Genomic DNA, 21357 nt, shown 5'->3' on the forward strand with positions numbered 1-21357 from the left:
CTGACAGTGATCTACCCATTGGATTGACAAGAGTTGAGGAAGGATGAGGCAAAGTTGTTGAGCTTTTTTTGGGGGGGGGGATGAGAATTGCGATCCTGTTATACAGCAAAGTGTGAGATCTAGTCTGATAGAGATCAGAGAGAAATTTAGGGATGACTGATTTATGGAAGGGCCATCATACATGCCTCACTCACAAAAGGCTCCATGGTATTTCCATGTAGGGCTCAAAAACATTTCTTTCTAAACCCCTGAAGAGTTGCTGATGGTCAATGTAAACAGCACTGAGCTAGATCTGGCTGGGATGGCTCAGTTGGTAGAGCATGGGACTCTTAATCTCAGGCTCTTGAGTTTGAGCCCCACGTTGAGCTCAAAGATTCCTGCATTGCAGAGGGCTGGACGAGATGACTCTCAGGATTCCCTTCCAGCTCTGTGATTCTGTGATTCTAACTGGATGGTGCAATGGTCTGAAGACGTGCTTAAGGCAACTTCCTAGGAGGTTATGCGGACTGTACGACAAGAAGCTCTGCTTAATTGGAACACTGAAGGCTGATTCCGAAACTCAAGGTCACCAAGTGGATCATATAGAATGTCGGAATATGGAATGCACCAAAACAAGTGAGAATGCTGTCATAAGATGATCCTTCTGCGGACTGCATTTGCAAAGAATGCAGGTTTTTGCATTGGTCAGATCAGGATGTTAGTGGTGGTTTTTTTGTGGATGGTTTTGCTGTTACTATCATGGATTTCTTTGTAAACCACCCTGTGATCCTCGGATGAAAGGTGATGTAGAAATTTAACAAATGAGCAGCAGCAAATATTCATTCACATCCTTTGCTACGTTCTATTTTCTTGAGGAATATGAAGCTGGTTGTGAGGGAAGCAACTGCACATTCTCTGTGCGCCTAGTATCTGAATAGGGAGTTTCTCACAAGTGCATTTTGGCCTCTGCATGTAGATGTGATCTCTGTTTCAGACCATGCCATCATCCCAAAGGAACAAAGCCTGCAAAATTATTCAGTTTTGATGTGGTTCCATTGAAAAACTATTGCATATAAAGGTTTTAAATAATGGGTTATAACTGTAAGGATGGATGCCCTTTATAGGAAATGGATTCAGCAACATTCCTTTAAGAGGCGCACACCAGAGCTATATTCTGAAGCAGCAATTACCACTAACGTTCGCATTTCTATTGTACCATTGCCAATGTGCCAGCCAAGCCGTCATAATTGCTCTGAGCTAAGGTGAATATAAACATGCCACTGACATCTTGTCTTTCAATACCTTGGGGTGCTAGTTCTGTTCGAGCCTGACACACTGTAGCTCATATGGTTCAAAATACCAGTAGTTTTAAAGCCAGTATCAAGACAAATAGCCTTTTGTTAGACTTTCAATGAGTCTCTACAAAATATCCTTTACAGCTCATGAATATAGGGTGGTATTTAACTACCCACTTTAATTAATGACTACAACTAAGATAGGCCTATTGTTTTCAATGGGTCTACTTTAAGTAAAGGTTAGTTGGATACCATGTATACCCGCTCTCCCAAATAATTTTATATTCTGTTCAAGACATGAGAAAGTATCATTACGGCAAAATAACTTATCAGTCCCACTTACACGGCATCTATAAGATGTGTGTGGCCACTTGGAGACCACAAAGGTTGATCGCTCATCTATATGCATATGACATAAACGTTCCTTGCAATCAACAAATGTTCCTTGCCTCTGACCCGGTTATATAATCAGTGCATGAAAGTGGTTCTCTGGTTTTTAACTCTGCCAAAACAAAGCACCCATCAGCTCACAGAGTACCATCCACCATAACTGGTAATGAGAAAAGCCTGTGTGGATTTGAATCACAGTTATTATCGTCAAACCCAGCCCAGTAGAATTTGCCCAACAGCCTTTGCAGCAACCAGCCGAGCTCCAAGTTACTTCACTGGCTGCTAGATGCGAATATTTAACTCCTGTTAAGGGGAAGTCTGTATCCCTGTAACCTAATAAGCCCAGCAGCCATAGATAAGAATCCCAGTAGAAACCAGCAGTAGTGCATAGGGCAAGGCGAGGCTGAGCAATAGGGTTTTGTGCCAATTATTTTTATTGATTTTCCAATTTCAACCCAATTACACAAATTAATTCCAAATTAAGACAATTTCGTTCAAGAGGTTTCCCATGTGCTGTTCTTGATGGGTCTTTATGATTTAATATTACTGCATTTCATATTCTTATTTACTTCCAACACCATCCATTTTACAAATTACCACATAACAGTCACTCTTAATGATTTCTATTGCCAAGCAATAGTGCTGCCCTTCCAGCAGTTTTTCCTTCGGTAAAAAATGAGGTGCTGGTAACCATATACAGATAATGTGCATAATGGCTGACATGGTCAGGTGAAAAAGAGAGGTGCCAGGACTCCATACTGGTAAGTACTGTCACCAAAGCCCTGCCTCCCAGCATTGGGAAGAATCATAGTATTGTAGAGTTGGAAGTGCAACCCCCAGCAATGCAGGAATTCTCAGCTAAAGCATCCACAACAGGTGACCATCCAACCTTGACTTAAAAACCTTCAAGGAAGGGGAGTTCATCACCTCCCAAGGGAGACCATTGCACAGTTGAACAGCTCTTACTGTCCGAAAGTTCTTCCTGATGTTTAGTCAGAATCTCCTTTATTGTAATTTGAGGCATTGGTTCGAGCTCAACTGTCCAGTGCATGAAGAGTATGCTTCCTGGGTCGGGAACGGGGAGAGCCTGGGGGAAATCCAGTTTGTTGTTGGCAGCCCACAGTGTGTATGTACCTGCGGAGTCGCTGACAACACAGAGAAGCTCCATCTTGCCCCTCTCTTGCCCCACCCCAGTGAGCACAATATTGCAGCCACCAGGGCATGGCTACTGCTCTGCACCCTGGCACGCTGCTGTTATGAACTCAAGTAATTCTGCTATTTAAATACCCAGCAAGCCTCAGTGTAGGAGGCTGAGTTTGATTGGGCAGCATTGGCCCTACCATTATGCAGAGTGAAACAGCTGCCTCAGGCAGCAAGCAGGGCTGCCTCAAGACATTTCAGCACTTGAGGCAACCCCCAAAATGGCTCCCTGCTCTCTGCCAGGAAAGAAGGGCTCAGTGAAGATCTACATTAAGAACAAGGGGAAAATAAAGATTTCCATTTCCTTGTGGGTCCTGCCACCTGAGGTGGTTGCCTCACCTTGCCTCATGGGTGGGCCAAGCCTGGCAATGGATACTGGAGGGCGGCAATCAGGACAGAGCTGTGTGTGTTACAAAGCCTTCCCTGTGCTCTCTAACTTAGGTTGTGGTCCTCATGAAGTAAGATTCAGCTACTCTGACCAGTTTCTGTATGTAGAATGGAGGGAGGCAACGTTATTTTATTTGCCTCAGGCAGCAAAATATATTGGCCCAACCCTTCAGGTTGGGCAGACCCAGGGCCAGATTTAGGTTTGATGGGGCCCTAAGCTATTGACGGTAATGGGGCCCTTTATTTGCCCAGCTGTCCTTTGTCAACAACAAATTGCCGCTGTTTTTTGTGTTGAATATATGCTATATGGCAGGTATCCCCAACCTTTGGCCCTCCAGATGTTTTGGCCTACAACTCCCATGATCCCTAGCTAACAGGACCAGTGGTCAGGAATGATGGGAATTGTAGTCCAAAACATCTGGAGGGCCGAAGGTTGGGGATGCCTACTATAATTTATGGACCTAATAGATATCTAAAGCCATTTGCGCATAACAAATAGGAGCCTGCACAACACAAACTACTGTTGCTGTATGTAGGTTTTATTTTATTTGTTCTTTATCTTATATTTTGGAAATGTACATCCAGTTTTTTCCCCTTTAATTTTTTTCAGGCCCCCAAGAGAGTGGGGCCCTAAGCTAAAGCTTGTTTAGCTTATACATAAATCAGGCACTGGGCAGACCTGGTTAACTCCCATTTATTTAACTGCATGTGCTTGGTTGTGTAATCCTATACACACAACTGAGAATAAATACAATTTAACTAAATGGAGCTTGCTTCGGAGCAGGCTTCGATAGGAGTGCACTGTAAATCTCAGCAACTGAAATCAATAGAAATCAAAAGAACTTACATTTGGTAGTTGGCTAATTCCCAAGCTAAGAATGATATAAGTAAAGACTAAGGTTTTCAATCCATAACAAAACATAAAACATCCCCCAAAGTATTATTTTATTTTAAAATGGACGTGTGATGTGCTGGAGAACAAAGAGTAATCATTTGTAAGGATTTGTAATATATAGTTCGGTGGGCAAATAAATAGGCCAAACAAACTCCCTTGATGAAATCTATGTATTTTAAACCTAGAAGCATTTTGGTAAGAAAAGTAGCAATCTTCAGTACTTGCCAAGTTCTGTCAAAAAATAAATAATTGCTGCCTTTAAAGTTGTCATTTAGAAGCACACACTGGACCGAAAGCTGCCCTCAGGAATGTACACACAGCTCCTACTGTGTTTAATGTGAGTTGTGCATATTTATCAAAGAAAGGAATTTGACCCATTACAAAGCTTTTTGCCACTTTCAACAAAAGACCAACAGATCTCAAACTCAGAGTAGCTATTTCTGGATTCTGAAACTCAGAAAAAAAACCTTACACATATTTCTCCAGACAGGACTGTATTCTTATAAAAATCAATAAGCGTATAAGGGTGTGCCCAAGACACAAGATTCAGTTTGTACTTGAGTCTGTCACTTTGAGAAGCAGCTCAATATGTTCTGAGTCACTCTGTGGTATATATGTTTACAAGTGTATAAGAATGGTTTATAATATTTCACTCCCCTTTTGATGGAAGTAGGTAAAATTCTCAGGAACAGCAGTCCCTCCAGAATAGATTTAACGTGCCAAATTCCAGGCAAATACACCCAGAGCTTTGTGGGGGTCACACACACACACACACACACACACACACACACACACACACACTTGTTACAATGTTAAGGTAGATAAAAGAGGAATGGTTTAAAACCTCTTCCACTGTTTTGAGGGCAGTTGGTCTGGAAATTAACATCTGATACTCTTTTAAATGTGTTTCTGAAAGGGCTTGGGGGGAGGAGAGGTACTGGTTTATGTGGAGGTTTTGCGTTCTTGTTTTTATTATGCATTTTGTTTTTGTTTGTTTTTTAAAAAACTTGTATTTTCATGTTGTGAACCACTTCGAGATCTATGTATGAAGGGCGGTAAAACAAACAAACAAATAAACCAACCAACCAACCATACAGACATGAGAGAGGTGCCTCTGAGAAATCAATTTGGATGCACATTAATGCATACACAGGTTTTTGTGCTAGGAGTTTTTAAAGATGATTTGGGCAGGACTAAGAGATTAAAAAAGAAACAACAAAATACTGGAATAAAAAGCAGCTCACACTCCACAATTCTACAACTAAGGTTGGGAGTGGAAGCATAGCACTTTAAGCACTATTGCCAACATTAACACTAAAACAAGAAGGAGAAGGAGAGAGAAATCATTAAATGAAGTGTAATGTTTGTTGGTAGATGGAAATTGGTTTGAACAGGTGGGAGAAACCCTGGCTAGTCCACCACTCTTTTAAGTGCCCTTGCTCTATAAAAGAGCAAGGAGGGAGCAGGTGAAACAAACTATCAAACTTCCATCAACATCCCCCCTCCAAATTGCTGCTAAAATAATTCCCTCTGATTTAAACCTGGGCCTCTTTGTCAAAATGAGTGACTTCTCCTCCTCCTCCCCACTTGAGCTGTGCAAGAGTGTTTCCGCCTTCTAGTCAGCTTGGTTTTGCTTTGAACAACAAAATGTCTGTTATGATTTCTTTGGTGTCCAAGCTGACAGAGTGAGACATGAGGCCCTTGTGTGGTGCAGGGTGGGCACTGCGAAAAAGAAAAAAAAGTAACCTTGATTCACCTCCTGCCTTAGATTTCAAGTTTCAGAGCCACTCTATATGCTGTCAAGGCAGGTAGACAAATTCCATTGTTTTTTATTTTCTTTTTAACCAAAAAATTGGCACATAAGCATTCATAGTTTACATTAAAATTATAGGTCCATAAAAGGATCACAGTTTCCATTATCCCCAAACAAGAAATGATTTCAAGATGTTCACCGAATGTCATTTATGCCCCTGACAAATCTGAACCATTTAAAACTCAAAGGAACTGCTGTTGTTATCCGGGTTAAAAGTACCTATACACATATGCTAGAGATTTCACTGTCTCACTTCACTCAAATTCCTACACTTAGACCAGTGCCGGATTTACGTATAAGCAGTGGCGTAGCGTGGGTTGTCAGCACCCGCGGCAAGGCAAGTAATTTGCGCCCCCTAACCCATGGATTTGTGCCCCCTAACCCGTGGATTTGCGCCCCCTAACCCGTGGATTTGCCCCCCCCCCAAGCTAACCCCCAGATGTTGCACCCGGTGCCACCGGCCCCCCCTGCACCCCCCACGCTACGCCACTGTGTATAAGCTACACAAGCTATAGTTTAGGGCCCCACTCTCTTGGGCCCCCCAAAAAAAAATTAAAGGGAAAAAACCCCTGGATGTACATTTCCAAAATATAAGGTAAAAAACACACACACCTACATACAGCAAATGGCTTTAGACACTTATTAGGTCCATACATTACCATATAGCATACATTCAACATAAAAAACAGCGACAATTTGTCGCTGACAAAGGACAGCTGGACATATAAAGGGCCCCATTACCTTCAGTAGCTTAGGGCGTCATCAAACCTAAATCTGGCCCTGACTTAGACTCACAGTGCTGCCACCCTCACACACACAGGAAGCCCCCACAACCGAGCACACACACACACACACACACACACCTTGCAACCCCACACAGCCTGACAAATGCTCCCCACAATCTCACACACTGCGGCACACTCTCTAGCAATTCCTCGCATCCCACAACCCATACAAACACAGGTACACATATTCCTGCAGATGCTCTGGACCAAACCATCAGCCTCCTCTGCTAGAATTAATAAGCCAGGGCGGATGGGTGTGTGGTTGGACATCTAGCTACAAACATCTTGTCCACATAAGCTGTCTGCATAAGCGGAAACTGATCTCAGAACACCCCACTGACTATGGCCTTAGATACTTCATCTCGAACAGCAAGAACTGCAGAGGCAAGGTCACTCTGAAGTCAAGTGACTTTATCCACAAATAAAACTAAGGCATACTTTCTCTCCAAGCAAGTTAAAAAGTGTGCCTTCCTGCAGCAGATTTCTCTACCTTCATGCAAACCCGTCCTCTGAAATATGCTCTGAGATTTGAATTACACATCATGAAGTTGCTTGAAATGTCACAGACTACATTTCCCCTAAGGTGGAATGTGCTGAGAAAGCCCCCTCCCTTGCTGCACCTTTTCAGATTTCTTATTTATTTCAATTTATAGCTAATATTCCATTATCAACCCTTGGGCTGTTCATTTGAGGCTTTCTTTTTCTCATTTTCCCCTCATTAGTTTCTGCCTTTCTCTAGGCTATTCTATGCAAGTTTTGTTGTCACAATTTTTAACGAGGACTGAGAAGGGCAACTAACTTCACACACACACACGGGGGGGGGGGGAGAGATGATAGATGATAGATAGATGATAGATAGATGATAGATAGATGATAGATAGATAGATAGATAGATATAGATAGATAGATGATAGATAGATAGATAGATAGATAGATAGATAGATAGATAGATAGATAGATAGATGATAGATAGATAGATAGATAGATGATAGATAGATAGATAGATATAGATAGATAAATTGATAGATAGATTGATAGATAGATAGATAGATAGATATAGATGATAGATAGATGATAGAGTTGCTGATCTAGCCTAAAACTAAGCCTCACTGCTCTAGTGTGTATTGTTTTGCATGGTTTTTTATTATTTTAAAAACATATCTCCTATTAATATTCATTTGCAATTATTATGGATAGGCATTTACACCAATTCACACAATCCCAACAAAGGTCTGAAATGTGGGTTAAGTGACGTTGGGCTTAGTCCATACTTGGAATAACATTTCTTACTCTGCTATTTTGGCTAGGGATAATTGAGGGTTTCGTTCAGTCCACATTTTAAAGCTAGCAGGCCTAATTCAGTTAATGATTTCCCCACACACTTCTCTGAATTTTGCAATACAGTTCTCGGCTCAAAAAAGTGCTAAAATGTGAATAAAATACATATTTGGGGTTAAAATGCATATGAAAATGTGTATTTTAGGATAATTCAGATACAAAAAAGGTGTGTTTTATGGCAAAATTTACAGCAAGCATGCAGAATGATGGAACATCTGAAGGCAGCTCTGTTTAGGGAAGCCTTTAATGTTTGATGTATTATAGTATTTTAATATTTTTTTGGAAGCCGCCCAGAGTGGCTGGGGAAGCCCAGCTAGATGGACGGGGTATAAATAATAATATATTTATTTATTTATTTATTATATTTATTATTATTATTATTATTATTATTATTATTATTATTATTATTACAAACATATGAATGAACAAACACATACAAACTCTCTTGTGTCATAAACAGATTTGTCCATACTTGATTTTGACACTATGGCACTTAGCTGCAACTGGAAGCAGCAGCATTAAGAAGGTACTATGTTGTCAACAAGAACACTAGAACATAGAAGCACAAATATCGAAGTCACAATAGTATGCATACTTTTCTGGGCGTAAACCTTATTGAACTGCTGAAAGCCAAGCAGGGAGTTTGTGACATCTGCTCCTTTGAAGATCACCAAAGGCTTGAGAGAATGCTGCTGTGTTATTCTTTGGCCTTTTGAACCATTTATTTATTTCTAAGTATTTTAAAGAGTGAGTGCAGTGACTGAGAAATCATATATGAGTGCGGTCATTTTTTATTTATTTTTGAAGGCATAAATTTGGGGCCAACCACAATACTGTTGTTCCAATTTAAGCCTCTTTATTTCCACAGTTGACTAAGTTATGTGTTATTTAAAGGCATTCTTTCCCATAAGCAAACCCAGAGACTGAATTGGCCTTCTCATTTTGTTCTGTCTCCTCCTCTTGCCCCAGCTTCAATCAGGAGAATTCCCACAGAAGCCAACTGAAAGATGCCAGAGTAAGTAGGAGATCAGAACGGGATGCTTACTGCCTTAAATTTGTATGCCTGACACATTTCTTTTCCTGCTGAATTTCCATGGGGAAAAAACATACAGTGCTCTCTGTCTTTTACAAAATAGCTGCCATTTACGGCATCTCTCCCCCTAAGCAGCTCATTCTCTATACCATTAACTGAAGTGCACCTTCAGGCCAATTACAGACTCTGGTAATTAGAAACGTCTCCGAGTCACCTACCATCCAAGAAGGTGACATTTAGGGTGATGTCACCCCAATATCACTTCATTATGCCTTGTTGAGCACAAGGCAGGCAACATTTAAGACGTTATCTAATGAGGGAAAACTGCCACAACTACAGTCAAATGTTTGGGCTTCCAAAGAAGCATGGTTCATTAAAGGAAGGGAGTTTGTTGGTACATTAAAGCAGGAAAACGCATCCAGAGACACTTGAAAATATGGCCGCACTTGGATATATCTGCAAAGCAGACACAGCAAACGCAGAATTACATTAGAACCATTATTTTATTTTTCTTGTTCGCTTGTGCATACAAACAGAAGAAATCTCTCTAGTGTGGTGTCAGGCAGAAGACAAGATTGCACTGATTCGTTCATCTTATTTCTCCCTTTGTGCAAAGCCATGTCCTAACAAAGTGGTAGTGGGAACAGACTAGAGCAAACTCAACTCTCGGTTTCAAAGGCAGCATTGATAGTGGCCGTGGTAGGAGTGTGTATGTTTATATCACAACTTTACTACCTTGATCACCTTTGGCAATCGCCCAGCCATAGGCTCCCATGGTGTTTTTGTTAACCGTTGCAATTACAGTAGGCTGGATCCAGAGTTTTACTTTCACAAACAACTCATTTAATGCGCCCACCAGCCCTGCAGAGGTAAAGACTAGGCAAGAAAGGGATCGATGAAAACATTGACCCTGTGTGCATTTGCTGTGGAAAAAAAGCGAATTGCATGTTTGAGATCATTAGAAAAGGAACAGAAAACAGCCTGCCAATCTCACAATGCTTTTGTATAAATCCACAGTCTGACTACATTTGGAATGGTGTGTGTGCTCCCCTAAAAGGATTCTGTGAAGCTGAAAAAGATGGAGAAGAGGGCAGTCAAAGCGGAGGGTAGGACAAGGGATTTGAGCAACTCCACTTGCTCATGTCGCATATGCGTTGGGCAAACCACTTGACTGGATAGGCCTTTGGATGGCAATCTTCCAATGTTCTTAACGTAAGTAAGAGTATGCACATAGCTGTTAAAATAATCCTAATGTCACTTTGGTGGGATTGAACTGGCACCACTGAGCTGACAGTGACTAACCAGGATAGAGATCTTGGGTCATGCTGCATAGCTCAATCAAAACATCACATGTGGTACATGCAAAAGCCTCCAGTAGTACTCAAGAACAGGGATACCCCAATGAAACTGATTGTCAGAAGATTCAGGAGAGCAACACATGTCTAATTCATGGAATCACCATAAAAATTTGTTGATTCAACAATTGCAGGTGGCTATAAAGAGGAACTGGAGAAATTCATGGAAGAAAGGTCTATTAATGGCCACTAAACATGATTACTGTATGGAACATCTAGATTTCATTCACACTGTGTAAAGAAAAAGACTGACTAGGTAGATGTTAGTCTTGATCCCAGTAGGGCTCCTCTTAAGTCCTTACACATATTCACATCTTATATAGGTATCTCCCCTCAAAGAGAGACGCATTCCCTACTCAAATCTATTTCAGTTCCAGACCAGGAGAAAGCAATGCTCTTTCCCAGATTACAACTTCTCTTGTATGAAATAAATGTATAGAGGAAACATTCAAAATGATACAAACACCTCTCTCTCTCTCTCTCTCTCTCTCTCTCTCGCACAAAAATCAATGACAAATGTCAGTTACTAAAGGATGGACAGGCAGAAACAGAAAAAGTGTCTTTCTTACTTAATCTATTTCTTCTTCTTTGTAAGACTTGTGCTTCTGAGTTCCAATTTTTATAAAACAGATAAAAATTCTCTCTGTCTCCCTTTCTCAACTTATCTCCAACCAGCTACACAGACATTTTATGCCGGCCACGTACAGCATCATGGGAAGGACAAAGAGAATGAAATTACCCGTGCATTTACGATCTGTGTCTTCCTTTTTTGACCCACTAATCGTTAACTTGCAATTGAAGTTTTCTTCCCAGTATTCTGCAAACCACACATTTCTTCTGTTGTTCTCCAGTGTGCGGGAAGTAAAGTAGGTATCAAATCCTAAAAGAAAGAGTTGTTGTTGTTATTATTATTACATATATAATTCATATACAAGATTGATGTTTTAGGACTTGCTATGCCTATTGCAAGGGGGAACAACATGATTCCAAGACAAACCTCAGCCGATAAAGCTGTTTCAAAACATCCTAGCAAACTGACTATTTGTGAAGGGGTGGTGGTGGTCAGAGCTGAAACAAAAGTCTCTCATTCTTCCATACTAAAAATTTTGGGAAGGGTTCTGAGGCTATGGACAAGGCAGGATTGCTTTAAAAAGTGAAAAATGTTTCAATTAGATGCTTGCTCAGTGGGTAGCTGGTGAGGGGAAATGATTGAAGAAGGTGAATCAACAGGGGACGGACCACAAATAGGAGCTAGAATAATGTGAGGCTCTTCTGATGAAAAGGGAAGAAGGATTTCAGATAGACAAAGGGTTGTCGGTGAAAGCATCTGCTGCTGCTGATTGAAGTTCTACCTATAACAAAGTAGACATTTACAGTTTCTAGGAAGTAACTATTGAAGATACTAAAATATAGCCATTGTACACTTTGCATTTAGCAACCACACTTTACAAGTTAATCACTACACCATACATTGTGAATTCTCAGGACACAGCCAAAGTTACACATATTTAAATCTCACTGATTTCAATTGGTGAGATTTATCTACCCATGAAAGTATTTTTTATGTAGTGCATAGTTAAAGTATGGAACTTGCTTCCACAGGAGGCCATGATGGCCACCAACTTGGATGGGTTTAAAAGAGGTTTAGACAAATTCATGTAGGAAAGCGCTATGGTTGGTTACTAGCTATGATCTGCTGCCATGCTTATGAATAGCAGCTGCTAGAACCAACTCCCAGTCTCTCATGCTGAGGGCAGGTTTGGATGGGGTGGTGTCTCCCTCCACAGAGGTCTCCATCCACACAGAGCCCCCAATTCCGCCTGAGTTGGCCCCACTGTTATCACTTGACCAATCCCTATGCTAGCTCCATCCCCTTCTGCTCCACTTGGAATGAACAACTGGACTGCAACTGCAGAAGTAGCTCCACCAGTCCACCATGCCCCTCCGATACTCAGCCAGGTTTTGGATTGCTCTGCAAATATGCTTTTAAGTCAGACACCTGAAGGACTCTAAACATTGTTTCATTAAATGATACAACACATAAACAAATATATAAATCTTAAAAGGAAGACTTAAGCGCAGCAACAGTGGTGTTGCGAACTGATTTTATAGCCCATCTCTATTGTTAATATAATGCATTTCTCAGGCCCTTATGGAGAAGCCCAGTATTATTCCCATTTTCCTGGCTGTAAGTGAAGTTGAGGCACAGCAAACTTCCATTGCCACCCAGGGAGAATCATCTCCAATTCTCATATCTTCCCGGTTCTAACCCTAACTGGAGCACAGTGTCTTTTGCCTGCTGAAATTTGAGGAGATGCAAGCGAGCCTTTTATCCCATCAGTGTCTGCAAACAATAATATGAGAATACAATAGCAATGTTGACAAGCCAAACAACACAGCTTGCCGCCCTCAGTTCTACTGCTTTACCACTTCAGTATTTGTTCACGCGTCCAGGATTTAAAGCAGTCAATCAAATGCAGAGAGACCTTTTGTAAATAATCAATAGATACATAAGCTAAATACTAGCTTGGTGTCAGAAAGCTGACCTTTATGCCTGCAAAAAAGAAAGCTCACATGAGAGCTGGCTACAGAGACAAGGAAGGATCACAATGTCAATGTGGGTCATTGACAGATACTAATGGGACTTCATGCAGCATGGAAGTGCAATGACTAGCCATGATCACGATGCTCTCAACACAAGCCAAGCATTTCCGGATTAGAAATCGCCTGCCAAGCTCAGTGGTGGTATCTATTTGCCTGCTTTCTAAATGAAAACTTGCTTCAGTCCATCCATTTTTTAAATTCCCCTTTCTTTGATTTTTTTTTTCAAATATCACCTGCACAAGGAAAGTCAGTTCAACACTCACAGCTGTATTTTGACCCATCGTTAGATGGAGTCGTGATGGATTCACACAGCCTAGTTTGCCACCTTGCAGTGGATCTGACACTTGTGAATGGTTTGGTGTGTATTCAGACAAAGAGCCAAGGACTGTTTACAAATTGCAAACATGGGAAAATACTGTTGGGGCTCTTAGTTATTAAGAGTACATTCGATTTTTGTTTTTTGTTTTCATGCTCTGCAGTGCTGCTGTAACAGGGAATGAAAAGAAACATATCAAAGACTGCTCCCCCCCACCACCAACAAGTGGAACGTTGAATTAGATTGCAAGTTACCTTACAGTTCCTTCTGTGTCTCAAATGATCAATACTGAAAAACTGCAGTATTGGTAACATGCAAATCGATTTAATGAAATAAAAAATAAACAAACTAAAAACTGTTCATCTGCTGACAGCGATGCTTATTAGCCAGACATATCTCAAGCACCATGGTTCCTGTACATAGTGAAAATTATTTATTTAAGAAAAGTTCTATATCTCTAAGTAGTTCACAAAATTGCACTTCTTTCTATATGTACAGGTGCACTTTTCTGTTGTCACACAATACTTCACATGGTCACAGACAGAGGACTCCTCTGAAATGTAGTGTAATGAGAGGCTGTGGATGGGAAGCCTAGGTGAGTCACAGAAGGACAGCCAGGAGAGGTTTCTGCAGCCTCCCAGCTCTGCTGGTTCCTTTGCTGCAAGCTTCAAGGCCGCTGTCTCTGGTATCCCAATTTGCAGTTCCTGGTCACTTTCCTCCTCTTCTGCCAGCCTGTGGCGACACTGCTGCTGCTGAGAGCTAATTAGCACAAAGGGTTCTGCTTGGGCAGCAGGAGGTGCACAGCAAGGAAGGTGCTCAGAATCAGCAGTGGCCATCCAACGGGAGGACCCCCATTTTTCTACATCCTTGCTCCCCTGGTATTTATTTACTTATTTCTTTCTGCAACCTAGGCCCATTGTGATAATGTTTTTCCCCCCTCAGCCTTAGACACAAAAAGATACAGGGTCACTGGGTACAACAACATTTTAAATTTAGGACAAGTCTTTTGGATCCATACTTGAAGAACATTGCTCCCTTTGGGCCTAAATAACAAGTGTAACTGCATAGCTGCATGACAATATTTTCTCGTTTGTATATTGAATGTGAGCATTATCTTCTTCTCTTCTTTGCATTGATTTTGCATTTGGCTCTTGTCATTGTGAATCAATTTTGTGTTAGTTTGCTGCCCTGGCTCAAGGAAACATATAAACCACAGTCATTTTCCATCTCAGTTTTAGAGTCCAGCATGCAAACAATGTTCTGCTTCAAAATAACTTCCGTATATAACAATAGCTTACTGTGGTGCACCCATACAGAAAGGCAAGATACTTCTCCAAGTATGAGCAAAGAGTATGAGAGATAGCATACACAAACACACAAACACACACACCCAAACAAACAGTTTATACCATCCCTATCCCCGCCCCAGCCCAATACCTGGTAGGCTGCTGCCTCTCAGCAGATGATGAAAATGGCATATAGGTTTAGGTAGAGGGAATGGGTACATTTGGATGCCAAATCCACAGATGAATTGTTTTTATATCCAAATCTTTTTGTTTATATTATTAAGACTATTTATACTCTGCCTTCATCTCAGGGTGCGGGACAGAATACAGAGGAAGTAAAACCACAAAAGACACATTAGTAAATCATAAAACCAAATTAAGAAACAAGATCAACTGAAACTACAGAGCAGGCTGAGCTATCATAAACTGACTAATGATCTAAGGTTGCATCCCTAACCTAGTTCTTTTGGGAAGTAGGATCCAGCAGATCTCCAGCTCAGCCAGCAGGTTCCCAGCTCAGCTGGCATAACTCCATCCCCACAGCTCAGCTGTTTTTCTTTTTCTTTGTATATATCTAAAATTATTATTATTATGGTGGGTGGCTTACAGCATACATAAAAACATAGTAAAACATCAAGGATTAAAAACTTCCCAATACAGGGCTGCCTTCAGATGTCTTCTTAAAGTTGTATAGTTCTTTATCTTGACATCTGAGGGGAGGGTGCCAAAAAGTATTGGTGCCAATCATGCTTCTAAAAGGAGGGCATTCCACAAGCCTCACTCATTGGGTCATCACCTTGTCGTGGTGAGTGGGCTTGCACATTCCTATGACCCTTGTAAGCGAAGCCGTCAGGAGTCTCGTACTCCCAGCAGGGTCACCCAAGGCAGTAAGGTCAAAGGAAAGGAGCTAGACAAAGAATGATCCAAGAAGTTCTCAATGGCAGAACAGGCAGACGATAACAAGTAGCATGTTACAATGAGTGTGAAGGCAGACGAAGGCTGCAACAGCAGTGCAGACCAGGATGCTTGAATATGAACAGAATGAAATATTAACATTGTACAGGGCTGGGGTATCTAATAAAGAGGTATAGTATGCTCCTTTCCCCCAAAGGACATAAGTAGTTATTCTGACATTCCTCTAATGAAAATAAATGTATTTACTTCATACCCACAGGATTTTATTGCATGAATATTTTTACACTTAGCTAACATCAAATGGTCTAATTTATTCTCTGCCTGTGTTATTAATATTTGTAATTACAGCAGAATAATTCATTTTAGGGTTTTTTGGGGTAAGGTAAATAGCACAGCAACTGCTGCTATGGAAAAACAGATCAAACAAAAATATATATTCCCACTGAAACATTGAAATATATGTTCACAATTATTCATTAATCCATTCAGAGAATGCAGGGCATTGTATGTGTAAGGCTAATTCCTACAGCCATTCTTTCCCCTTACTTGTATCCACATAGTCACACATATATGCATCTTAATAATATCACCATTTCATCTATATAATTAATGAGAGAGTTTTACAGTGGGAAACCATCAGATGAATGTAGAAAGCAGCTCAGCCTTTTTCCACTCATCATAAACCTTGTGAATTCCCTTATGCTGTTACACTATTTTTCTATTTTGGCATCAAACGAAGTCCTCCCACGCTCCAGCTGAGGCACACGAAGCAGGCGTGGGAGAATTTCCATGCAGAAATAGTGTCATGCTCTAAATTCCAGAGAAAATCCATATGCATTTGGGACACCAAGAGAGAACCTGTTGCATTGTTTTTTTCCATGATGTGGACTTTTCCTTCCTGCAGCAATTATTTACCTAGAGTCATTTCTCAGGGATAGATTGCACTGTTTTCACAGCAACCACTGCCAATCTCAAAGCTTCAGATCAGAGATTCTTGACCAAGAAACACTGATGTCAGTTTAGGCTTTTGTCTGTTGTCCCTAAACAAACTAAGTACTCCAAGTACTTACAGTACCCCGCTGATTAGTGTTGGACTCAGAGTGGGATGGTTCACTGATCAGCCATAAAGTTAACCATTATCTCTCAACATAAACTACATGAAAGGGATGTTTTGGAGCCGATTTTGGTCTGTATCATGCCTAGAGAGGAAACAGATAAACCATCCTTCTCTGTGTGCAGAAGTTTGGGGGGGGGATCCTCCAATTCCTGCAGTTGTTTTATTTAACAATCAAATGCAGACATCGTTCACAACGTGTTGCAAGTCACATCGAGTTTGGCCTTCTATCATATCTTTTATATATCCTCAGGCCTGAATTGATGGGAGAGAGCAAGAGAGGACATGTCCCAGGGACCAGGTTGGAATGGAGGGGGGCAGGACTTCCGGGTTAGCGCGAACGGCTAATGGCGGATTCCCTCCGAGCTCCGGAGGGAATCGGCTCTGCTGAGGACGGGTCTTGCCGTGCCGGCGACACGGGGACCCTCAGAAACCGCAGGCGCGGAAGCCTGCGGACTTGGTGACTCGGCGGGCACCTTAAGCGCCCTCCCCGACCCACGAAGAGCCTTTTTAAAGGCTGCGGAGAGGGTACGGAGAGTGGCGTGGTGCTGAGAGTAGACCGCTACCTCAGTAGAGCGAAGCCGCAAGCCATGGCCGGAGAGCGCTGACTTTCTTCCCAAAATTTGGACTGGATAACAAAGGACCCGTGAGTAGTGGAATTTGGACTTTAAAAATTTTATCCTGTGAATTCGGCACGATCGGGGGATGTGTTAAAGGGAAGTCCGCACCCCCTCTACTTATAGACGTTTCAAAGCAAGGAACGGAGAATTAAGGCGGAATGAATACTGTTTTGAGGATTTAAAAGTTTCTCACAAATTTGATAGAACAAGATTTTTGTGCTGGAGAGAAAGGGAATTTGGAACTTTGTGTGTATCCCCCCCAAAAAAACCCGGGAGTGTCCTATTTGGGTCCCGGAGGAAGAAGTGAAAGGAGTTTGACAGCTGTCAAAGAAGCTGTCAAACGGGCGGACAAAGTAAAGAACTTTGCTATTTAATAACTCTTGGAATTAAAACTGATACATTTGGACTGAGGCGATTGGAAACAAAGTATTGATAATAACAAATTAACAGATTATTGGAAAAGGACTACTAAATAACTGAAAGCCCCCTAGGGGGAATTAGTGACATTACAATGGCTGCAGAGGGAAAATTACTGGCGGAGATAGAAAAAATGTTTTTTCTCGTGGGAATCCTGCAGGAGCAGAGTATGGCTCTGAGTAAAGTTTTTATGACCTTGAATCCTGAAACAAACAACTCTGCTGAATGCACAAAGGAGATGTACGATAAAAATTCTGCAGCTGAGCAGGAAGAGATGCCTTTGGAATTGACAGAGAAAAAAGAAGGAGTTCAGACACTACAAGTGGAAAATATCAACCAGGAATCTGCAGCGTTAGAGTATGAGCAAGAAGACCTTTGGATTACAGACCTGCGAAAGATGAGAAAGAAGAAGAGAGAAGCCCCTGGAGTACTTGGAATATTAAAACTAGAAAGAACAAAGCAATATGATTGGGACTTTTCTCTTGAGTATGGAAAACTAGATGGTCTTTCGCAGCAAACACTCTTCAACATTCTGAATGAAAGAAAATATGATCTGACTCTGACTGAACTCCTTCGGGGTCTTAGGACCATCAAAGAGGACTACCAATATAGCTGGCAGAGAGGGACTGACAGAGAATCAGACGCCTCGGACGTGAGGAATCCGGGCTAGAAATATTTTTTGTTTGTTTTCTGGACATTTGTCTAGGAAGGGACAGAAACCGGGGCAGGGGGGGGAGAGAATAGAATTATAAAATGTTATGTTTTGTTTTACTTGGTCAATGTGACCTATAATTAATATAATAAAGGGAAAATTTGTGAAGGGGAAGTTAGATCGACCTTAAAAAAAAAAGAAATTAATGATTATAAGAGAATTGGATAGTTGAATATAGATAAACAAAAGATTTTAATTTTTAAAAGCAATGTGAATATTTTTAAGAGGTTAGGTAAGAACTTGCTGAATTAATCTTGGAATTGGGATGTAAGAGGAGGGGGTGGGGGGAAGTCAATGAAAGTGGGTAAAGAAACTTAGGGTATGTAATTGTATTTGTGTGTTTGTTTGTCTTTGTTTTTGTGTGTGTGTCTGTTGTTATAAAATGTAAAAACCCAATAAAAATTATTTTTTTAAAAAAAAAGGAATGGAGGAATGGAGCAAAATCACAAGCCTGCGCGCGCGCGCTCTCTCTCTCTCTCTCTCTCTCTGTGTGTGTGTGTGTGTGCTTCAAATGAAGGGTGTAAGGACATTCCCAGAATATACAAGAGTTCTCCCCTTTGTCTCCCGCTCTCGATGTTGCTACAACTGGGCTAAGAGACAGAAGAAAGCCTGAGTTTTGAACAAATAAGACATTTCTTCATTATGTCACGATATTGATACTGTAGGACTTTCCAGGCATTTCTCAATTTTAAAAAATGAGGTGGGGGGGTTAATCTTGATACAGTGAGGTACACTGAAAAACCAGTGATAGCACACCTTGTAAAAACTTAAGATTTAAGAAAAATAATAATCAAAGATGCACTTTTATGGACACACTGCTGCATTATAAAGCGAGGAGTATATTTTGTAGCAGCAGCCTCCCTCGGGCTGTAATACTGTGCCTACATCCTTATATTGCCGCAATAAGGGAGACAACCTGAAATGGAGAATTGACTTGAAACTTTGTAGAGCATATTAAGATGAGTTGCATCAGTTTAGAATTGGTTGGCGGTACACTTCGAGGTTGTAGACCATTCACAGTTTTAAAGCAAATACTCCTAAGCAAGTGGGAAGGGTGGTATCTTCAGACTGAAAATGAATAGCTACTGGAAGGATTCCCCCCTTCCCCCAAGAAGGTATACTGAAGGTCTGCTGGGAGAAAGGCATATGAAGCAGAATTCAGCATAAGCTGTCTTCCATAAAGGGGTGGAAATAGAATACAGTCCAATTATAAAATGAAATTATTGACCTGTTTTATTGTACTTGTGCATAGAGCACAGTGAATTTCATTATTTCATTTCAAGCCAGGTAGTTTGTGTCTGCACATAAGATATTGGCCCAATTTCATTTGGTGCTTTTCTTACCGGTTATTTTATTTCACCTCCGCTCTTCTTAAAGTAACTAAAGAAACCATTACAGCTATGGACAATAATCAAAGTGCTGGCCTTTCTTATGTAGTTAAGATTATTGATTTAATAAGCAGCTAGGCTTGACCTCTGATTAATGTAACTGAAGAGTCCTCGGATCATTTCCCCCTATTTGTTCAGCATTCAAGCCAAAGTACATTTATTTCTTGATCTTAAGTCTGAAGAGAAAACATTAATGCGAGGAAAGGAAATCCGGCTTGAAAGAATTCTGGCCCAGCACACCTCCCCTCAGTTTTTATTATGTCATCTGAACAGTGCACTCCATATTTTTTATGAAACTATTAAGATGCTTTACAGAAGCTCTCTAGACCTCCGTGGCCAATAAAAAAGGAAATGCTGCTACTGAGTGATTTTAATAACTTACTGGCAAGGTGCCATAAAAATGGTTCAGGACTGGGGCAGGGGTATGGGGAAACGAGGATAAAAAGGACTTCCAGGTAGAATAGCAGCAGAAGAAAAAAAAAAATTCTTGTTGACATGATGCAATGGCCACTTACTTCTGATTTACTCTGGAAGATGCCTCATAGTAAAGGGAAACAGGTGATTCTGCTCCTGATGAATGCAGACTTGGAGAACAGCCTTTACACAAAGCGTGTTCTCATAAAAGAAAGAGCACGTGTTGCGGATGGGGCCGAACAAAACCCCATTTAGTTGCTAGGCCATTGATGGCAATGGGCCTGGAGCAGATTGGATGATGTTGTTACTGGGGTAAATTTGATGTTGCCAATTTAGGGGTGGGATTAGTGACTATATATAAACAGGGTCCACAGCTTTCTCTTTCTCTTTCGCTGTGGACATCGGATCTCCCGCCCTCCCTCCCTTGATTGGGCTTTCGCTTTGACATTGCTCTGCCTGTCATGGGGTCGTTCGCATTGGTGCGGGGGCCCAGTAGGAATTTTTCCAATTGGCTGATTAGTGCGTGCCTTTTGGGTTTCGCCTACTGCTTAGCAAATCGTCACAACTTGTAAGGTTGGCGGTTAGGCATTGGTTAAAATTGGTTGGTGGAGGGGTATGGATTGGCTGTGCCTGCCCCTCCAATGCTGCTGCTGACGGGTATTCCGTTAAAGGAATTCTGAAGCTTACCATCCCCTTCGTCCAAACCCTGACGGCAGGGTGCGGGCCGTGTAAGCTTCAAGGAACATGCGCGGAGTAGCTGAGGGCCTGTGACGCAGCTCCAGCTGACTCTGACCTTGTTCCTCCGGGACTGACTAAGGAGTCAGTGCTGTCCCCCAAGGCAGGGGGGGGGACAGCTAGTCATAACCAATGCCTAAGCAACCACTCTCAATTTGTATGAAAATAAAGTTGTGGCCAAAATTATGCCAAAAACCTTAAACAAAAATTATGTGTGATGTCTGAGTTATTGGGGTTGGGGTTTTGGGGGACCTCAGCACGCAAATAGCTGCATTTGCTAACCATCATATGCACTAACCCTGTCTCATCAGAACACTGGCATGGCAGTGTCTCAGTGAGCTGATGCAGTCCATTGCATGTAAAACA

At 41.4% G+C, this 21357-nt stretch overlaps 1 protein-coding gene across 2 annotated transcripts in view; it reads right to left on the reverse strand.

The window, feature by feature from the left end:
* Nucleotides 1–21357, reverse strand: part of GRM7 (glutamate metabotropic receptor 7) — a 420893-nt gene that overhangs the window by 143394 nt on the left and 256142 nt on the right. For both annotated transcript variants that reach the window (XM_081852489.1, XM_081852490.1), the window contains exon 5: nt 11210–11350. In XM_081852489.1, the coding sequence (XP_081708615.1) occupies nt 11210–11350 (141 nt within the window). The remainder of the gene's footprint in view (nt 1–11209; nt 11351–21357) is intronic.

Source organism: Podarcis erhardii, assembly GCF_964252035.2.
Source record: "Podarcis erhardii genome assembly, chromosome: 2".
NCBI classification, from domain to species: domain Eukaryota; kingdom Metazoa; phylum Chordata; class Lepidosauria; order Squamata; family Lacertidae; genus Podarcis; species Podarcis erhardii.